The 20232-nt window shown below is 39.7% G+C and overlaps 2 protein-coding genes and 1 long non-coding RNA gene across 5 annotated transcripts in view; 2 read left to right on the top strand and 1 right to left on the bottom strand.

The window, feature by feature from the left end:
- Window positions 1-314: 314 nt before the first annotated feature.
- On the top strand, window positions 315-1568 carry fabp4b (fatty acid binding protein 4b). The gene is made up of 4 exons (XM_017471159.1): window positions 315-542; window positions 757-932; window positions 1013-1114; window positions 1245-1568. Exons 1-4 carry the CDS (start codon window positions 473-475, stop codon window positions 1296-1298), a joined length of 402 nt encoding a protein of 133 aa, XP_017326648.1. The 5' UTR covers window positions 315-472; the 3' UTR covers window positions 1299-1568.
- Window positions 1569-7823: 6255 nt separating this feature from the next.
- ankib1b (ankyrin repeat and IBR domain containing 1b) overlaps window positions 7824-20232 on the top strand; it is a 33470-nt gene continuing 21061 nt past the window's right edge. Inside the window, exons 1-2 of one of the 3 annotated variants that reach the window (XM_017471130.3) lie at window positions 7824-7973; window positions 17248-17499. In XM_017471130.3, coding sequence (XP_017326619.1) covers window positions 17312-17499 — 188 coding nt within the window. In that variant the 5' untranslated portion in view covers window positions 7824-7973; window positions 17248-17311. Of the gene's footprint in view, window positions 7974-9930; window positions 10233-17247; window positions 17500-20232 lie in introns of those variants that run through there. The other 2 variants (XM_017471121.3, XM_017471138.3) reach the window with 2 other exon arrangements.
- Window positions 10098-12980, bottom strand: LOC124628200 (uncharacterized). Its single transcript, XR_006982575.2, has 2 exons — window positions 11604-12980; window positions 10098-11482 (listed from the first exon to the last, which is right to left on the bottom strand). It is a non-coding gene; the product is annotated as an uncharacterized LOC124628200 (long non-coding RNA).

The raw sequence follows: 20232 nt of genomic DNA, 5'->3' as shown, positions 1-20232 counted from the left end.
ATTTCTGTACATGTTTTCCACATGTCTAACTGGGCTTCTTCTGCGTTTTTTTGTTTCCCCACACCTTCCAAAAACATGCCGATGAGCAGATTGGCTTAGATGAATGCGTGTACGTGCATACAACTGTGTGTATTTCACTTCTTTGAGAGAGTATGTAATATATCTTGGATTCCTTTGAAATGTAGTTTCATAATATGACGTGGCTAGTGATTTTTGTTCCTTTTTCTGCACACACACACACACACACACACACACACACACACACACACACACACACACACACACACACATGCACGCACACACCCCACCCTTCTTAAAAACCTCTAGCCAATGAAATTTTTCTGGGCATTGGCCAGCACATTCTTCTGTCTTTAATTCCTTTAATATAAGCTCCCTAGTGTTCAAATCAGTATTAGAATTTTAGAGTACACCACACAGTATTGTTTCACAATTTTTATAAAGTACTGTGAAAATGGAACAGTTCATGGGTACATGGAAATTAACTGCAAGTGAGAATTTTGATGAATACATGAAGGCTGTAGGTAAGACTTTTTTTTATTTATTACTACATACTAAAATAAACAGATGGGGGTTTAGCCCATTTTCCACTATAATCACATATCTAAGCATCTAAGCAAGTGTGCGCTTGTTTGCATTGTCTATGTTTTAGTGTTTTTTTCTGCTATTGCGCCTGTCCTATCCTGATTCCCATTACCATTTTCTAATGATTAATTAATATAATCTTTGGATTTACAGGAATTAGTTTTGCGTCTAGGCAAATCGCCAATTTGGCCAAGCCAAGTCTGTTATTCAGCATCAATGATCAGGGGCTCATATCGATGAAATCCTCAACCACCTTCAAGACAGTGGAAATAAAATTCCGGTTGGATGAGGAATTTGATGAGATCACTGCAGATGACAGGCAGGCGAAAGTATGTTCGACAAACTTGGGAAGACTTTTAGAAACTGCAGGTTTTTACTGTATATTCTTCTAATATGCCTCTTGTTTCAGACTGTTATGAAACTGGTGGATGGTAAACTAATTCAAGTACAGACCTGGGAAGGCAAGAGCACAACAATTGAAAGAGAAGTTCAGAGTGGGAAATTGATAGTGGTGAGTAGGACTGTTGCCTAATTTGAGGTTGGTGCTTCCTTTTTGGTCACAATTCTGTTTTCTGTGTAGGAGTGCAGAAGTGTGTGTGTGTGTGTGTGTGTGTGTGTGTGTGTGTGTGTGTTTTCTTTAGAAATGCATCATGAATGACGTGGTCTCTATGAGGACATATCAGAGAGAAGAGTGACCCACTATTACAGACCTGCTGAAAAGACAATAGCTGGATCCTACATAGCTACATAATCCAAATTAATGTATGCATAAAGTATGATATAATGGTTTCTACACTCCATGCTGAGCATTCAGTGTCCAGGAGGGAGCCAACTGGATTTCAGCAAAATTTCAAGAGCTTGTTTTTTTTTTTTTTTTTTAATGTTGCCAATTAAAACAGTGATCTCTGTGTTATAAAACCAAGCAAGATGTCAATAAAATGTACAATAAAATGTAATAAAATATGCATGATGCTTGATTTTATTGAGGTAATCCATACACACCCAGCAAATACTAATTTGTTTAAAATGCACATTTAATTTGTGGCTAAAAAAATAAAGTTCATATAAGGTCAAATGAAACTGGAATGTTACTTATCATATTATTACACATTAAAACCAATGATGTAAATTATATATCACATTATCTATGTTTAACGCTTTGCAACATATAACACTATTAAAGTCATTTAAACACTATAAAAGTAATTACTGAGAAAATGACTCAAATATACAGGGTGTCTGAAAAGTCTCCATACATAGGGGACTATGTTTGCCAGCACCATGTCAGTTGTGTCTTCATCAGTGGATGGACGTGGACGTCCACTTCTCGGTCGGTCTTGTTGGTCTTCCAGTCTTGTTGAATTTGTTAATAAGTTTGGCAGCAGTGTCATGTGTGTGATGTGCTCACCATGTTTCCTGTTAAAGTCCATCACAGCCTTGCGACAGCTTCCTGATGACACCATGACTATGATTTCAATACGTTCTTCTTTTGTCAAAGTCATTCTTAAGGGCTACCTGAAAAACAAACAAACAAATAAAATAATAATAAAAGCAAAATATGAAAGATTTTGGAAGACATTTTGCTAAAAAGTGTTCATTTCTCTTATGTATTCAGACTTTTGGGACACCCTGTAGTATAGTACATGTAAAGAATAAAACACTTCAGGACCATTACTACACAAAATTGATAGTTTAAAAATAAAAAGTTGTATTTTAAAATAAGAGCGCATCCCAAAATGTTTAATCTCTTTTACATTGTAGCAATTTGACAAGTATTAAAAGTTTTGTTATATTAATAAAGAACACAGTGTTTTTTAACCTTGCATAGTTACAATTAACCTTGTAGAACGTCTGCAAGACAAGTTAGTTCCTGTTATCACTTACTTACATTTTCTCTGCAGTTGATTAAAAAATGTTTCTGAGAAACCAGAATGTATAAAGATGATTATACATTTTTTACATTCATTAAATGACAACACATTAATCCACTTATTATTATTATTATTATTATTATTATTATTATTATTATTATACTTAAATTTTGCAGATATCCTACCACATAAGCACCTGTGAATGATCTGTTACAACAGAAATGATAACACATTAGGATGAGCACATTAATATAAACCTGGGATTTGATGTACAGCCAGAGCTATTGTCAGAGTTTTTTAAAAAAAAAATAGAAAACGAATATAATAAATCTTCTGACCAATTAGGATTGAAGATTCAACTATCCTGAAATATAAATAGAAAAAAATAAAATATTACATGCAATATAGGTGAAAATTACTAAACACGATTATTATTAAATATTTTTTGTGTACTTTCCTCCTGGAATCAGATATTAGTTTATTAAAACATTTCCCAAATTCTCCTGATTGTTGGAAATATTTTCGGCAAAACTATATACCATTTGACTTTCATTTTGAGGCTGGGACGTTTCAGTAGCAAGATTTTTGCAGTCCAATCAACACAAAAGGATGTCATCTGACCACTAAGTACCCCTTGCCAACTAAGCATGTGATGTCTTAATCTTAAGCAGTCTTTTTCAGAATGGCCCATTGAATTGAAAATCCTTAATACCTCTGGATTATGATTGAATTGACCGACTTAAGGGTAGGTAACTGGGCATGCTTTGTACAACCAAAATTCCAAAATAGTTGGGGCACTGTGTAAAATGTACATAACTATAAATAAAAACAGAATGCAATCATCATCATGCAATCAAATGTTTAAACTGAATAAATGGCAACAAAAGGCTGGAAAAGTAAATGTTCAGGGTTACAGTATTTCTGGAGCCTATCCTGGGAACACTGGGAGTGAGGTGGGGTATAGACATTGGGTGGGATACCAGTCCATCACAAGGCACAATGCACACACACACTCACACATCATTCATAACTAGGGCCAATTTAAGGTTGGAAGTTCACCTACTGGTATGCATTGGGAGATGTGAGATTGAGAGAAAATTGGGAGATGGGGTTGTGAGCAGGCAAAACTGCCCGCTATCCCAGTTAAAATAGGTGTAGACAATAAACTATTTGATTGCACACACCTCAACATTATGTTCTTGAAGTTTGCTGACTTTCTTTATGCAGTGTGCTGACTGCTTAAAAGATGAAACAAATCACAGTTTAGCCACGCAGTATATTATCGGTCATTGTTGAACTGTTTAGAATATTATTATTTTATTTGGTAGCTTGGTAATTTTACATTATGGTTCATAGCAGATGAATTATCCCTATAACATGGTTTAGTTAACAAAATAAAATATTTCTAAAGAAAATATTTCCAAAGTAAAAAATAAAGTAGAAATTCCATTCTTCTCTCAAAATCAATGCCTTTCACTCTTGGCCTGCTTGTGACAGTTTGTATACTGTTTGTATAATGTCTGGGTGCATTGAGTGTAGCTATAACCCTAACCCATACACATCCTAATTCACTTAACACCCTAATACCTATCTAACATTACTGTTTCAACATTTTGGACACACGTAACGAATAGCAGCGAAGGTGAACAAGAGCCAGTGACTATTATAAACACTGTGTAAACAGACTGTCCTGCAAATACAAACATAACTTTAACTCTGAGAGTAATGATATGAACTGTCAGAACTGTCTTTGAAGTACAGCAGTAGAAATTGGCACTGAAATTAAGGTGTATTTGGGATTGTTTTTAAACATTAACACAGCACTGCCCTCTTGTGTGTCCTTTATGCATGTTCTCACTGTTCAACTTGCTGATTTTTACAGTCATTTAAATGTTTTGCATTATTGAAATTAAAACTTGTGGAAACATTCAAAGCTTGGTTTTTCCAATCTGAAATTGGATTTGTAATGATAACTGGGCTATTGAAAAACATGGCCACCATCAGCCAATCAGTTTTAAGCAAGCATTTCACAAGCTTTTAAACAGTATATTGTCTATGGTCTCTTTATTGTTCTATGTACAATGGCAAGAACTGACCACAGGAGGCACTATTTGTGAAGAGTCAGTCTTGGATCCTGAAGATTGAAGTGTTGAAACTCAATGATCACATGTTAAATGCCTTGGTAAACTGTAGCAATAGATTTTGTTGTGGCAGGACAATATTATTAATGACAATGAGACTATCACACAATACTAATGTTACTATGTAGCGAATTTTTAGAGTAACCCCATAATAAGAAGTTGATAATCGACAACATGCAGTCATCCAACAAACAGTCTAGCAGCGCATTTTGAGCAGTACATTTGTTCAGCTGTGTTCGATACAGCAGGTGTGTTTTCACTGTCAAAATGTGTGAAGCGCACATATGAGTACTAATATCATTAACCAGGATTGATAAGTTTCAGCAAAATTTCCAGTCCAACTACATACAAAAGACCTGAAACTAGCCCAAAGAATCCAGGCACTGGAAAATGGAAAAAGCTTTTCCTCCCCTTTTCAGCCTTTGCATGGGAAACAAAGTGACCATGGCGCACACATATTTCTAATGTACAAGCATTATCCACTCCATAATCCACCTTGACTTCTCTCAACCTTTGAAACATATTTTGAAATAGAAATGGTTCACACTGTCTGCACTTAGACTTTGTGTGTGTGTATATACAGTTGCAGTCAGAAGTAAACATTCACTCATCATGGACATAAATGTCATGGTAATATAGGGCTTTTCTTTTTCTGAAGCAGAATGATTGTACAGCATACATCTGTAATCAACACAGGACCAAAATTATACATACAGGTCAAAAATATACATACAAACACTTAGATTATTAATTCAATGGTGCTGCAAGCTCCAAAATATCCTTTAACTTGCCAAGATCAAGGACTCTTAATTTCCTGTTAGTGATCATGATTGACTACAGCTGGCAGCTTCTCTGTGACAACATAAAAAGGGCTTGTTTAACAGCACTCATAGGATTGACCAACACACAGTACTATGGGAAAGTCCAAGGAGCACAGTGCAGATCTGAAAAAGAGGAAGCTAAATTTACACAAGACAGGAATGTCTCTTGGAGCAATTTCTAAACAATTGCAGATTCCAAGTTCATCAGTTCAAACAATTGTACATGTTATTGGGAAATGTAGCCACTTTGCCAAGGTCTGGAAGAAGACCCAAACGGTCACCCTTAACTGAGAGGAACTTGGTTCGGATGGTCAGGAAAACCAAGGAACCACCAAGGCACAGGCCTGCCATGAACTGGAAGCTCATACCACTGTGGGTTGATCAGGCGGACATCATCCTCTGGAAATTCACGTGAAACCTTGACCCAGTCCGTGCCACGTTTTGCCATGAACAGTCGTCGTAGTTCATGAGTGGTGGGTCTGAATTCTCTGCAGAATATCTGAAGTTCATCCCCAATTTTTCGTCCTCCTACTTTGCGGAGTGCCGGCAGATGCGTTACGCTGCTCTTGATGTCTTCCAATGTCCAGGGTCTGTGAACTAGCATAGGGACTCCTTCTCTGGCCACTTCTGGCATTGGGGCATTTACCGCGGCGTGCATTGTCCCTTCTCTGTCCGATTTTGTTGGTCTGAAGCACTCAGGCAACAATGTTGTTAGTCCCTTCACTTGCACTCTCGTGTGTAGCGCCACTGGTGAAGCTAGGATGGCTGGAGAATAGTTCGGTGGGGGTTGGTGGCTCAGTTCTGACAGGTTCGGAGAGTGGCGTAGGCTGGGCCGCTTCATTGTGAGGAGGTGTCCCTAAAACTGCAGATTCCTCCCGCCTTACTGGCTGTGGGCGTCGCGGTGGGGCGGAGTCCAGGTCGGGATCGGCTTTCTGCAATTTAGCACACTGAGAAACAGATGAGGGCCCTGACTGACATTTTTTTCTCTATTTTATGTGCCTCACTCTGCCATTCAGCAAATGCCTTCCAGTCAGCCAAAAACTGCACTTCGCTCTTTGTTTTAGGGGTCTCTCTCTACTTTGTCTCTAAATTAAGTTTCAGTTGTTCTAACTGTCTGAGGCTAAAGCTACCTTTTTCAGGGAAAGAACATTCTTTAACCCATACATCATATTGGTTCAAACATCCTTCCCCATAATTCACACGCATAAATATGATATTAGGATCAACATATGAAAACCCTGTACATACCATAGGATGTGTTTTGCTACATGTTTTCCCAATATTTTATTTATTTTTTCTATTTTTATTTCTTTACAGCTTCTCTATCTTTCAAAGTTTTAAGCTATTTAACGTGCTATGAAAATCAAGTGAATATGCATTCTTGTGCACAGACAGAAAACGTTCAAAATGTGTGCCAAATCTCTAGACATTCATTTAATCATATAACTTATAGGATCAATAGAGCAAAGCTTAAGAATGTAAAAGAGTTTACCTGTGCGTGCGAGTCCACATACAGCAATTTGGTAGGGCTTACAGTTTTCTCTTCCCTGCTTTTTTTTTTTTTATATATTTTTTTAAATTATTATTTTTTTATCTGAGTAACATTTACTTGTGTGTTAAAATTGACAAATGTATCATGTACCGCTGATATGATGGAATGAGTCAATGGGGCATGAAACTTCATAATAACTTGTGCTTCTTACTAAGTACTTTCTTTAATTATTTATTGCTCGAACTGGACTCATTCCGTTAGCAAATATTTTTACCGTTATTATATCTCTCTCTGTATATATACAGTATCTCACAAAAGTGAGTACACCCCTCACATTTTTGTAAATATTTGATTATATCTTTTCATGTGACAACACTGAAGAAATGACACTTTGCTGCAATGTAAAGTAGTGAGTGTACAGCTTGTGTAACAGTGTAAATTTGCTGTCCCCTCAAAATAACTCAACACACAGCCATTAATGTCTAATCAAAGATATAAATCAAAATATAATCAAATATTTACAAAAATGTGAGGGGTGTACTCACTTTTGTGAAACTGTCTGTACCTGTAGGTATATATCTTAGTTTTGAAGCTGTGATCTAAGAAACACCAATATCTCTGCCGTCACAGAGGCGGAGTTCCTGGAACTTCTTATGAGAAATCGCTCCATGTAATACTTCTCTCAATGTAATACACGCATTTCTTTTATCACTGACTCCCTTCCATACAGACAGAAATACACAATGACTTCATAAAATTCTAATTCTAATTCTAAATCATTGACTCCCTTCCACACAGACAGCAATACACAATGACTTCATAAAATTCTAATTCTAAATTCTTGAAGATTCCTACCAGTCAGTGGTAACACTGCATCGGTCTTTCAGTCTGCACACAAAGGGCAAACCGCCTGGGTGAAACTTTTCTGCGGGCGTCCTCCGGTTTGCTTGTTGTCCAGAAAAGCTGAAAAGACTCGGGCAGCCCAGCTAGGAGATGCCAAATTGTTGTAGAAATTAGACAACGCTCGCAGACTCGTCCGTTGAAGGTAAATAGGTTTATTACAGAAAGATGGTTAATACAGGATAGAATAATGAGAGCGCTCTGAAGCGCTTGTGCTGAACACTACTATAAATATGAAACGCAGAGCATGACACACTTCTGTGTACCGATAACAAGCAGGTTGAGGCAGTTCAAACAGGCTTTGTTTTAGGGTCTCGGAAGATGTGCAGACGAACCTTGAACAGAAGAACATGTTGTCTCTGTATAGCAGATAAACATTCTGTACTGATCTCAGTGACATGACATGGCCTTCTTAGACGTTATCCTCAGATGAACAGAAATAGAACAAATAGAACTAAACTATTCCAAAGTAAAAATGAGTAATTTCCCTCACACTGGAAATATATTTACTGAAATAAAATAATGAGTCCTTATTGGTCACATATACAGTAGAGCACAGTGAAATTGTCTTCTTCACATATCTCAGCCTATCAGGAAGCTGGGGTCAGGGCACAGGGTCACTACTAAGCCACTAAGCCACTATGGCCCCTGGTGTGCATGCATGCATGCAAATGTTGATGCATCCAATACTTATTTCCCCAACTGTATAAATATATACATCTCCATTTTACTAGGAACACCTGTAAGTACAGTTATATAATCAGCATGGCAGCAGTGCAATATAAAATAACATCATGCAGATACATGTCAGTTAATATTCAATATTCACATCCAACATCTGAATGTGGTAAAATTGTGATGTCTGTGACTTCGATCATGGCATGTTGGTACCAGAAGGGCTGGTTTGAGTATTTCATAAACTACTTATCTCTTAGGAACTTCACACACAATAGTCACAACACAGAGTTTATACAAAATGGTGTGAAAAAAAAAATATATATTGAGTGACAGTTCTGTGGGTTGAAACACCTTGTTGATAAGAGAGGTCAGAGGAAAATATCCAGATTGGTTCCAGCTACCAGGAAGGATATAATAACTCAAATAATCACTCTTTACAACCAATATTCTGGTGAGCAGAACAATATTGCAGCATGCACATAACGTTGAACGTGGAGGTGGATGGGTTACAACAGCAGTAGACCACTTCAGGTTCCACTCCTGTCAGCCACGAACAGGAATCTGAGGCTACCATGGGCACAGGCTCACTCAAACTGGACAGTTTAAGAGTCCGTGCCCATGAAGGTTCGACTTGTTCTGCGTTCTGAGATGCTTTTCTGCTCACCACAATTGTACTGATTTGAGTGGTTATCTGAGTTACTGTAGCCCCCCCCCAGCGGTTGATGTGAACATGACCTGAAGCTGCTGGATTTTATGCGGTGCACTGCTGCCATGCGATTGGCTGATTATTCAATTCAGTTCAATTCAATTTTTTTTGCATGGCGATTTTAACAATGGACATTGTCTCAAAGCAGCTTTACAGAAATATATAAACACAGGTTACAGATTTTAAGTGTGTGAATTTATCCCTATTGAGCAAGCCGGAGGCGATGGTGACAAGGGAAAACTCCCTAAGGTGATATAAGGAAGAAACTTTGAGAGGAGCCAGACTCAGAAGGGAACCAATCCTCATCTGGGTAACAACGAATAGTGTGAAAGTAAAAGATAGTTCATTATGGTTTTAACATGAAGTCTGTTTGTTGAACTGGTCCACTGTTCACCAAAGGAGACCTGAGTGCAAAACTGCATGTGGTAACTGCAGTCCAAATCCTAAGCAATCTCCAGGCTGTAGCCTCCAGTTGATGAGAGCTCCATCCAGAGGTAGGACGGATCAGGCAGGTCCGGAGAGTAGAAAGAAAGAGAGTAGAAAGAGTCAAGGATCACTGGCATATCCATAAAAAATCATGTGTGGCTGGACAGAAGGAGAGAGGGAGAGGGCGGTAAAGAGAGGAGATAATTAGATAATTGCATGTACGTGTACAGGTGTTCCTAATAAAGTGTTCAGTGAGTGTAGGGACCCTGATTTGATCCTGGGATCAGGTTGCTGTGTATGGAGTTTCCTCTGAAAAAAACAACAAACTTTTAATCTCTCACTCTCTCACACTCACACTCACACACAGGGACTTATATTTTGGTGGTAGGTTAAACAGAGAGGGAAGCTCTAGGCTTGATTACTGCTTCACGCTCACTTGAGCTCGTTTACAACAAAGAGCCAAGAAGGGAGGCGATTTTCTGGAGTGAAAGTAACCCAGATCGGATTGATGACTGAAACACCACCGGAGTTGTTTTTCTTTCTTTCCAGTTCAGCAGGACGAGTGGACTCGCAGCTATTGTTCCTGATAATCCGGTAAACACATTTCAGATTCTCCTCTATCATGTTACCAGCTTTCCATTCTCGGTGTTAAGCTGATCAGTTTCATACATGATCAGTGTGCATTTCTGACACAACAACAAAGTTAACCTACATAACACAACGCAAATGAGCGTTACTGCTTCTTCCATTAACACTCGTTAATGTTAGTAAACAAGCCGCCTAGCTAGCTAACACCGTGGCACATTAGCTTAGCCAGGTATAGTGTCCAAGCTGCTTGTTTTTGCTGTTCGTTATCACTAGCTAACCTAATTCTTTTATTGTCTGTTTTTATCTGGAGAGCCAAGTCCTTGCTGTAAATTAAGACTAACGAGCGGGTTTTTATTTTATTTTTTTTTAATTAATCCTACAGACAGGTCCCTGACTCCTTTGTATAAAGCGGTGAAAATGTCTGGAGCAAGTTAGTGTTTATGTTCCTGCCAAGCGTGTTTTGCTTAGTAACGCTAGCTAGCTGCTGTGCAGACAGGCCGGTATCAGGGGCACGTTAACTAGCAGTCTTTTCCAACACGACTGGTCGGTATTTGTTTGTTAGACGGCTAGTTAACTGTAAATGGATGCATCTCGCCAGCAGTTCTTCGAGTAAATAAACTGGAGATAGCTAAATACGAGTGACACGACGCTGACAATTCGTGCTACGTTGATACGGATGAAAGAAATAGTCTGAAAAGTATAGGACTCGTCCTTTTTTTTTTTTTTTTTTTGACTCCTCTTCTTTCTGATATGAGAAAAAAAATGGTCACGTTGTTGTGTAATAATTCGTGTGTAATATGTTAAGGTCTTTTGTCCGTAGTGAAGCTCTGTTCAGTTTTGTCTTGGTGAATAAGGTGTGGTTGGTGAACAAGGTGTTCTCCCCTGGCCTGTCTTGTGGTAGAAAGCCTGTGTACACACACACACACACACACACACACACACACACAGAGACAACTCTTCCAAGAAATATTAGGCAGTTTATCTCTAAACAGTGGTGAGGAGCTGCAGGACAGCTGGAAGATACCACACCACCACAGGGCCTCCATTCCACACGTTTCAGCAGAGACATGCTTCACACACCAAGCTGAAGCACTCTCCAGTTTTAGACATTTTAGGATTTGCTTCAGCTCTGTTATTTGCAGTTATATGTAGGGAACCCTGCTGAAAAAATCCACCTTCCAGCTGCCAAAACACAAGCCGAGCTGGCCGACTGGTGGTCTTTTGCCAGGTGGTGGATGGAAACAGTTTCTGAACTCCTGCAAGAAATGCATCATCACTGACAAGTTGTCTTTAAGAAAAGAGCACAAGAGTAAGGGACTTAGAAAATCGGTAACATTTATTGATGTGTTTAGTCAAGGAAGAAGGAAAATAATTTACCAGCTGGTTGAAATGGTCTATCCGCTCGGTGTGTTTTGGCTGGTCCGAGCGAGCTGCGTTTTTCAGCAGGAGGTGTTGATTTGAAATTTTCACACTATGATAACCTAGTCTAAACATACCGTGTGAAACATGCACACAAGCTGTTCTTTTTGTTTAGAAAGATATTTCTGAGAACAATTTCCTGCTTGAAAGTCTCTTGCACTGTCAGTATTTATAATGTTGAGAATGTCTGTGAGGAAAGTTGGTGTGCTGAGCCCCCCCAAAAAGCACATCCACCTAGCATGCCAGTGCTGTCTAACTAAAAATAGCTGGTTATGGTCAGTGCCTTGCACCTCTGGGTTTGGGAGTTCGAGTCCTGCCTCTGCCCTTTTGCACGTTCTCCCCGTGCTTCAGGGTTCTCCTCCAGGTACTCCAGTCCAAAGACGTGTCGTAGGCTGATTGGCGTTGCCAGATGCATGTGCGGTTGTGCCCTGTGATGTGTTGGGCGTGTCCCGCCTTGTGCCCTAAGTCTACTGGGATAGCCTTCAGGCTCCCGACGACCCTGTGCATGGAAAACGGATGGATGGTCAGCGATGGCATGTTTATCCGTATCTGCGCAAGTAGCAAAGTAACCTGTTTCAAACAGTAGAGGATTGCACAGCCAAACTGTTTTCAGTGTATTCTGCATCCCCTGCATGGAGAAATGGAGGTTGCTGGAGTATGATTTTGACGGAGTCACAGCCAGACACGAAAGGAATGAGAAAAGTAGACCGTGATAGACAGAAATGCATTTTCATTTTATCAGTATTTTGGAAAAGTCAGAAATGAAGTTACCACCTAATCATGCACTATTACTAATCATGACATCATAGCGGCTCTAGTTATGTGTTTTATTTGGCACTACTGCTAGTTGGCCTTGTCTGACTTGTAAGGTTGTTTCCTAACAGTCCTGTAAAATTCCTGATTACTGACACTCTATCCACTCCTCATATTTAGCAGCCTCTCTCTTTCTCACAGTGTTTCATTTTGGCTGACATTGAAACCGTGTGTGTGTGTGTGTGTGTGTGTTTGCTCTGCCTTTTTTGCTCTGTGTCTGATCAGTGATGATTGTACTACTATCTGCTTCTCTAACACTGCTAAGCCTGGCTTGCTAATAATTTGCTTTGGATAAACAAGGGAATCTATATATATTTCTTTATCTATTTTTTTTTTTTGTGATTGTTGTCTGCTGATTATGTTGCTCTGTGACAAAGTGGCATATTAACTCGGATTGCATGCAGAAAGAAAATGAAGGAATGTACAGGATGCATCCTTTGTGTTTCTATGAACAACTCTACCCTGGCCATTTGTGCAAAACTCAATCACAGAATCACTGCTGGCCAGATGTGATTTAGATTTCTGACCATTTTCAGCACAGCAGTGACACAATCGGTGACCTAATAATGTGTGTCTGTATCAGGAGTGGCGGTTGTTAAGGTTTTAAAATACCATTGCTGGGTTGAAAAAAGTTCACCAGACAAAAGCAGTCATGTGGTCACAAATCTGGCACTGGTGAAAGATGAACGTACTGAACTACAGTCTCTAACTACATACCTACATTTAAGGCCTATTAAAGTGGTCACTAAGTGCACTGTGTTTAATAATCACAGCAACGCTCCTGAACCTGATGCACTGGTATGGTATCAGTATTACTATATTCACCGTTCAGATAATATCTGCTCAATGCTGCTCCCTTTCCTGACAAGTTGTATTGAGGATGTTGTAAATGTACACACTTAGTGATTAGCATGTTTGCCTCGCATCTCCGGGGTTGGGGATTTGAATCCTGTCTCCATCCTGTGTGTGTGTGTGTGTGTGTGTGTGTGTGTGAAGTTTGCATGCTGTCCCTGTGCTTTGGGGGTTTCCTCCACCGGTCATACATTGTAGGCAGATTGGCATCTCTTAATTGTCTGTAGTGTGTGAATGGGTGTGTGCTTGTGCCCTGTGATGGTTTGACAACCCATCCAGGTTGTCCTTGTGCCCCAAGTTCCCTGGGGTAGGCTCCAGGCTCCCCCACAGCCCCGTGTCGTCATATAAGCAGTATGGAAAATGGATGGATGTTTTAACTGTTGTGTATAGGCTAAATCACTTTCTTTTATAAATGTCTTGTAAATAAATTATAAGTATTAGTAAAGTAGTTATAGTGTGGTGTTCCAGTCAGTACATTTCACTCTGCTTCCCTGTAGAGGCAATGTTTTGAAAATCATTTACTTGCAAATGCTGTTTGTGACATGAAAGGCACTCAAGTTGTTAATCATGAGTTCATGACTGATGAGCTAAAACATGAAGACCTTCACATCAATATTGAATCAACAACCTATTGAAAAGATAGTATGAACAAATTATATAACAGAAAATAAAATAAACAAAATAAAGATATAGTGACTACTAGTGTATTTCCTAAAATTGGAAATAAAAATATTAATGTCTATTTGCCTTATTTATCTGTTTGTATAGATAAAGGGTGAACACGATGGTGAGGTAGCAGTAGGTGGTGATTTGTAGCTCTTTATAGTCTTCATTTATTGGTTTAAAAACTTCTTCAATTTTTTTTTTTTTACAATACATTTGTTTTACATGACTGTCTAATGATTTGTAACCTGTTTCAAACCCACTCACCGCCATAATGCTTTTTAGTCTTCACACTATATTAACTGAAATACAAATATCAAAGTTTTTAGGTTAAGACAAGTTGCATTTTAGATGTGTATGTTAATCTTTCTGATTCTGACTCCAAGTTTCACAGCTTATTGAAAGTATGTTCACTCTCTAGAATGTTCGTTTCTATTCACGTCCATAATGGAATTTAATTTGCTGCCATCTCTGTTAAGTGAAAACATGTGTTTTTGGGCCTGTGTTCCTTTTAAATACAAGCAAAATGATTTGCTAAATGCTTAATCAGTGTGATTTGTAAGCTGTTTAGTTCCACTTTACGATGCAAATCTTACAGCTGTAAATCTGGAATTTCCTTTTTGAAAAAACAGCAAGGAAGCAGAGAGGGTAAGTTTTACATTTATCCATATTTAAAAATGGTCTTGGTCTCGGTATGTGAGTTTTAACCTCTCGGGCTAAAAGCAGACTTGAGCATCAGCTGACTGGTCACTTCGGGTGCCTGTGTGGACAGATGGTATGAGTAGGGGTATAACTGTAGCCATGTTGAATCCAGCCCCTCTAACAGAACCTGCTCTCAGTGGGTTCAGGGCAGTTGGCCGAGCGAGCCGGAAGCCCCTGGTGCTCCTGAAGGAAAAGTGTGTCTCGTCTCCCTGGCTCCTGTGGAGCATGAATCACTAGGCCAGTGGAGGTTGCACTACCTTTTGTTGCTGAAACACTTGGTCTTAAATTGTAATCCTAGGTCTTTGTTGGCTTAAGCAAAACACACACTATGACTTTCAGAATCTCTGACCTGTTCATAATACAATACTTGTGATCAGTTGTTTTGGTGGATGTTTGGGAATACATACTAATCAACCTTTCACCTGGGGAGATCCCTACCGAAGCATGCCTGAACCCTAAATCCTGCATTCTCGCAAAAGTTGTGCCTCATGCGACTTTGTGCAGAAACACGACAATATTAATGGACTATCCTGTGCTTAACAATACTAGGTTAACACTTTTTTACTCAGAAAATACGTATTTAGAAGTCTTCCAAAACGTTTCACCAGGATAAATCCTAGAATTCTTATTAAATATTAAATTGGTGGACCTTATATAACTGCTGTTGTTGACACTGAGTACATTTACATGGACAGCAGTAATCTAATTATTGACCTTATTCTGAATAAGACAATATTGTGATTAAGGTGTTTACATGAGTTGTTTTAGAATATTCCATTCATGTTCCTGTTTTACATGATCTAGAATATTGATCGATTAACGGCACACGTCATTACGTCCTCACGTCACGCCGTCCGACGTTCCATCCAGAATTTCATGCATCAACATACAGTTCGTCTTTGTTATGGTACCGTATACAGTTTGGGTGTTTTTATTAAAAATTTTTTACAATCGCTTCAAGTGTAGTTAATTATTTGTCATGCTATACGTACAAATAGACGACTGCTTGAAGCCAATGGGCTGTGTCTCAAACCGCGTACTTGCCTACTATATAGCAGCCGGGATACATGTATTTCGCCTATAGTAGGTAAGTACGTGGTTTCGGACGCAGCCCTGCTCTCTTGTTTGCCGTCAAACGGTTGAGCACTGCCGTGTGTGTGTGTGTCCTGTTGCAAAATGCGGTCAAAACTCACACGACGTTAATAGTGTGACTTAAGGTGTTTACATGTCTGTAATGCACTTTGATAATGCGACTAAAAACAGGAATACTCTACGTGTCTTAATTCCATTTGTGTTTACTTCGAGTATGACTTTAATCTGATTGAGGTAATAAAAAATTTCTGTTTACATGGTAGTTTCTTATTCGAAGTATTGTGTTAATCGGGTTAATATTGGATTATTGTCGTCCATGTAAACAGTCGTTGTGCGGGAGTGCAGCGAGTAATCCCAAAACAGAGTTGTTAAATTAGTTGGACATTGGAGCTAAAGTCATGTAGTGTGTGTGTGTGTATGTGTGTGTGTACTAGGCTTTGTGAGGCAATATGCAGTTTTAAATTGCAGCAACTGTATTCATACAGCTTTATCACTACAGGTAGTTTGATTGCAGTAGAACTTACCAGGTTTACTGCATTAAGTTACATTACCAGGCCTTCAGTTATTAAACACCACTAATATGAAATGATAGTTTGCAAAGACAAAGATCTTTTTCATGTCTAATCCTTTGGAGCCTGATGTTTATCCATCAGTTTTTATTCTTTTCATACAAGTGCCTTCCTAATTGTTACATACAGTTAACCGTCGAGCACAGCAGGGAAAACCGGTTTACTGGTTGTTCTGAATCATTTCCATAGGCTCTGTACTTTGTTCCTTTGGCATCCTGCTCTGTCAGTGGGGTGCTAGCATGGTGTCATGTAAGTCAATTATTATTTTCTTAACACAAAAAGAACTGTCGGTAGCAAATAATGAAACGCAATGCTTTATACTCTCCGTAATCTCCCGGCGCCTAACGTATTCAGCTTTAATAAGAATTTAATGATCTGGAAGTGCGGATGAATTTTTTATGGTTGTTGTGCTGTTACAAATATTTAATTAGCGTAAACAGTTAAAGTATCCTGGTGCGGCTAACGTTGGTACATGTGTAAAATAGCTCACCGTTAAAGGCACTTCTGTCCTGCAAGTAGAGAAAAATGGATCAAGTAGGACATGCTCAGCATCTGCTCCTGTCAGGCCCCTCATGTGGCTGAGCATGTGACTTTGTTTTTGTGAATACTGCTGGGCCTCGGCAGGGAGAACCAACTCTTCATTCTCTAGCAGATCGAGAGAAAGACAATGTCTGCGTGGACACATTAGGCCTTGTTTGCTCTGACAGTTCAGTGAACTATACTAAGTGTTTAGTAGAAACTGAAAAGGAAATCTTGAGTTGAATTTGACTTAAGTGTCTGGCAGATAATAATTTGGCTTGTGAGCGTTTGAAAATGTGGGCTAGTAAAAACTGGATAATGGACTGTACTGCTGTTTCCATTCTCAACATGTATGTGTAATAGGATCATTTCTGTCTTTCTGATGTTACCAGGAGACACGCGATGCCAGATCCACAGCCTAAGTAGTGCTGAGTGCAGAGAGCTGGGAGCTGAACGATGGGGAATATAGCGACCAAGTTTCGAAAGGCTCTGATTAACGGAGATGAGGTGCTCGCCTACCAGCTGTACGAGGGCAACCCGCAGTTTAAAGAGTCACTGGACCCAAACACCTCATATGGGGAGCCTTATCAACATAACACCCCACTCCACTATGCTGCTAGGCATGCAATGACACGGATACTCAGGTAAAACACGATATTGCTTCATCTCAAGATTGTTTTTTCTTACTTGGTAAGTTGGTACTATTACTGTTTTTGGGTGGGATGTTTTTGTTATTTTTTTTTATTTATTTATTTATTTATTTATTTATTTTGCTGGAGAGTAGGGGAGGTCCATATGACAGTTTATATCATTATAATACAACCCCATTTCTGAAAAAGTTGGTACAGTATGGAAAATGCTAATAAAAACGATGAGGAGTGATTTGTAAAGGTACTTTGACTTTTTTTTATTTTATTATTTGATGTTTTACCTAATCAACTACATAGTGTTTTGAAGGTAAATGTTTATTTTAAAATTGATGCATGCAACACGTTCCAAAAAATTTGGGAAGGGACAATTTAGGACTAATATCTACGTGGCAAGTTGAAATAAAAAGGTGATCTGAAACAGGTTAGGCAATCGTCTAATCATAGTATGTAAGGAGCCTTCAAAAAAAGGCCTAGTCCTTCAAGAGCAAGGATGGGTCGAGGCTCGCCAGTCTGCCAACAGATGCGTCAGTGAATATTCCAACACTCTGGGAACAACATTCCCCAAAGACAAATCAGTAGGATTTTGGGCATTTCACCTTCTACAGTGCACAATATTATTAAAAGGTTCAAGGAATCCGGTCAAATCACAGCGCTTAAAGGACAAGGCCGAAAACCACTTCTGAATGTGCGTGATTTCCGATCCCTCAGATGTCAGCGTCTTAAAAACCATCGTGAGTCTGTAATGGATATCCTGACATGGGCTCAGGAATACTTTGGTAAACCTTTTCAGTCAACACCATTCGCTGCTGCATCCACAGATGCAGGTTAAGGCTTTACTATGCAAAGCAGAAGCCATACATCAACACTGTCCAGACGCGCCACTGACTTCTCTGGGCTCGGTCTCATATGAGATGGACAGTAACACAGTGGAATCGTGTTTGGGGGTCCAACGAGTCAACATTTCAAATAGTTTTTGGACAAAACAGCCTTCATTTTCTCTGGGCCAAAGAGGAAAAGGACCATCCAAGTTGTTGTCAGCGTCAGGTCCAAAAGCCAGCGTATGTCATGATATGGGGGTGTGTTGGTGCCCATGGCATGGGTAACATGCACATCTGTGCGGGCACCATTAATGCAAAAAGATATGTGCACATTTTGGAGCAATATGCAGTATGTTGCCATCCAGAGCAGGACAGCGGCAAACCACATTCTGCCTGGATTACAACCGAATGGTTGCGTAAGCAGAGAGTGCGGGAACAGTTGTACAGCTGAAGAAATGCATAATGAATGAATGTGTGGGAAAATTACGCTTGATAAACTTAACTAACAGGTGTCTTCAGCGCCCAAACATCTATCCATCTTCTACCGCTTACTCCTTTTCAGGGTCACAGGAAACCTGGAGCCTATCCCAGGCAGCATCGGCACAAGGCGGGGTACACCCTGGATAGGGTGCCAATCCATCGCAGGGCACAATCACATACACACTCACACAGACGTAGAGAAGCTACGTCCTACTAGATCAGCCAAACTGTCATCAGTCCTCATCCTCCTCGACCGTTCGACAGTCAGCGACAAGACTCTATTGTCCACCCTCATGAGTCTAGGAATTAGTGGTGCAGCATGGTAGTGGTTTGCTTCCTACCTGGATGGTTGCTCATACCAGGTGTTGTGGAAGGGGCTATATATCTACTCCCCACAGACTCTGCACTGGTGTCCCACAAGGCTCAGTACTTGGTCCTCTTCTGTTCTCCCTCTGTACACAATCTCTTGGTGAGGTCATATTCCAAATTGTAAATGGCGTGCTTATATAGCACCTTTTATCCAAAGCGCTTCACACTGTGTCTCATTCACACGCACACTCACAAACCAATGGTAGCAGAGCTGCTATGCAAGGCGCTAACTTGCCATCGGGAGCAACTCGGGGTTCAATGTCTTGCCCAAGGACAATTCGGCATGTGGAGTCACGTGGGCCGGGAATCGAACCGCCAACCCTACGATCTTGGCAAAACTGAACTGCTGTTCCTCCCAGGTGATTCATCACCATGTCAGGATCTTGTGATCTCCCTGGACAACTTTCTGATCCCACCTTCGGTTACTGCATGCTAGAGTTGGGGTACTTGATCTTGGGTCGGGACTCCAGTCCAATTATGAACGAGCTTGGACTTTTCACACACTCTGGTAAAATTGTACTCTAACTTGACACGGACTCTGAGATTTTGGAGTACAGTTGAGTCTGCCTCATGTGTAACATGAAAAGAGATGAAGAAATAAATAACATAAAGTTAACATAAGAAATGAATGAATGTCTCCCTGCCTGACCAGGGGCTTTCTGTGCGCACACACCTGAAGCGGGTACAGAGAAAGCCCTCTCATTGTGCGAGTACCGAATTGAGTTCTCTTTAGTGGCTTATTACACTTGGATGGTCAAATACACACCTAAAATGTAGATCTGTCCGAGTGTTCTTAAAAGCACACTCGTGTACGTCTTAAGTGAATGTAAACAGTTGGGAAAGAACTGTTGTGTCGATACAGTATATTAGATATGTGCATTAGGTCTTAAAGTGACAGAAATCTAATAAACCTGCTGCTGTCTGTGTCATTAATATTAATCAAACAACAAAAGACAAAGAGAAAATCACTCACTCACTTATTTGGCTGAATAACTTCAGCTAATTTAATAAGAATCACTGTGTCATACAGTAAAGTCTATTTTATTTTACATTTAATTGC

This window comes from Ictalurus punctatus, chromosome 1 (genome assembly GCF_001660625.3).
Source record: "Ictalurus punctatus breed USDA103 chromosome 1, Coco_2.0, whole genome shotgun sequence".
NCBI lineage: Eukaryota > Metazoa > Chordata > Actinopteri > Siluriformes > Ictaluridae > Ictalurus > Ictalurus punctatus.
The sequence above is the reverse complement of the archived record's forward strand: the minus strand, read 5'-3'. Positions and strand labels throughout refer to the sequence as shown.

Excerpts from the sequence above, each read along its gene's own strand:
- fabp4b (XM_017471159.1), top strand. The coding sequence starts at position 473 with ATGGAACAGTTCATGGGTACATGGAAATTAACTGCAAGTGAGAATTTT. Across the intron at positions 543-756 it reads TGAATACATGAAGGCTGTAG|GAATTAGTTTTGCGTCTAGG; the intron begins GTAAGACTTTTT and ends TTGGATTTACAG. Across the intron at positions 933-1,012 it reads CAGATGACAGGCAGGCGAAA|ACTGTTATGAAACTGGTGGA; the intron begins GTATGTTCGACA and ends CTCTTGTTTCAG.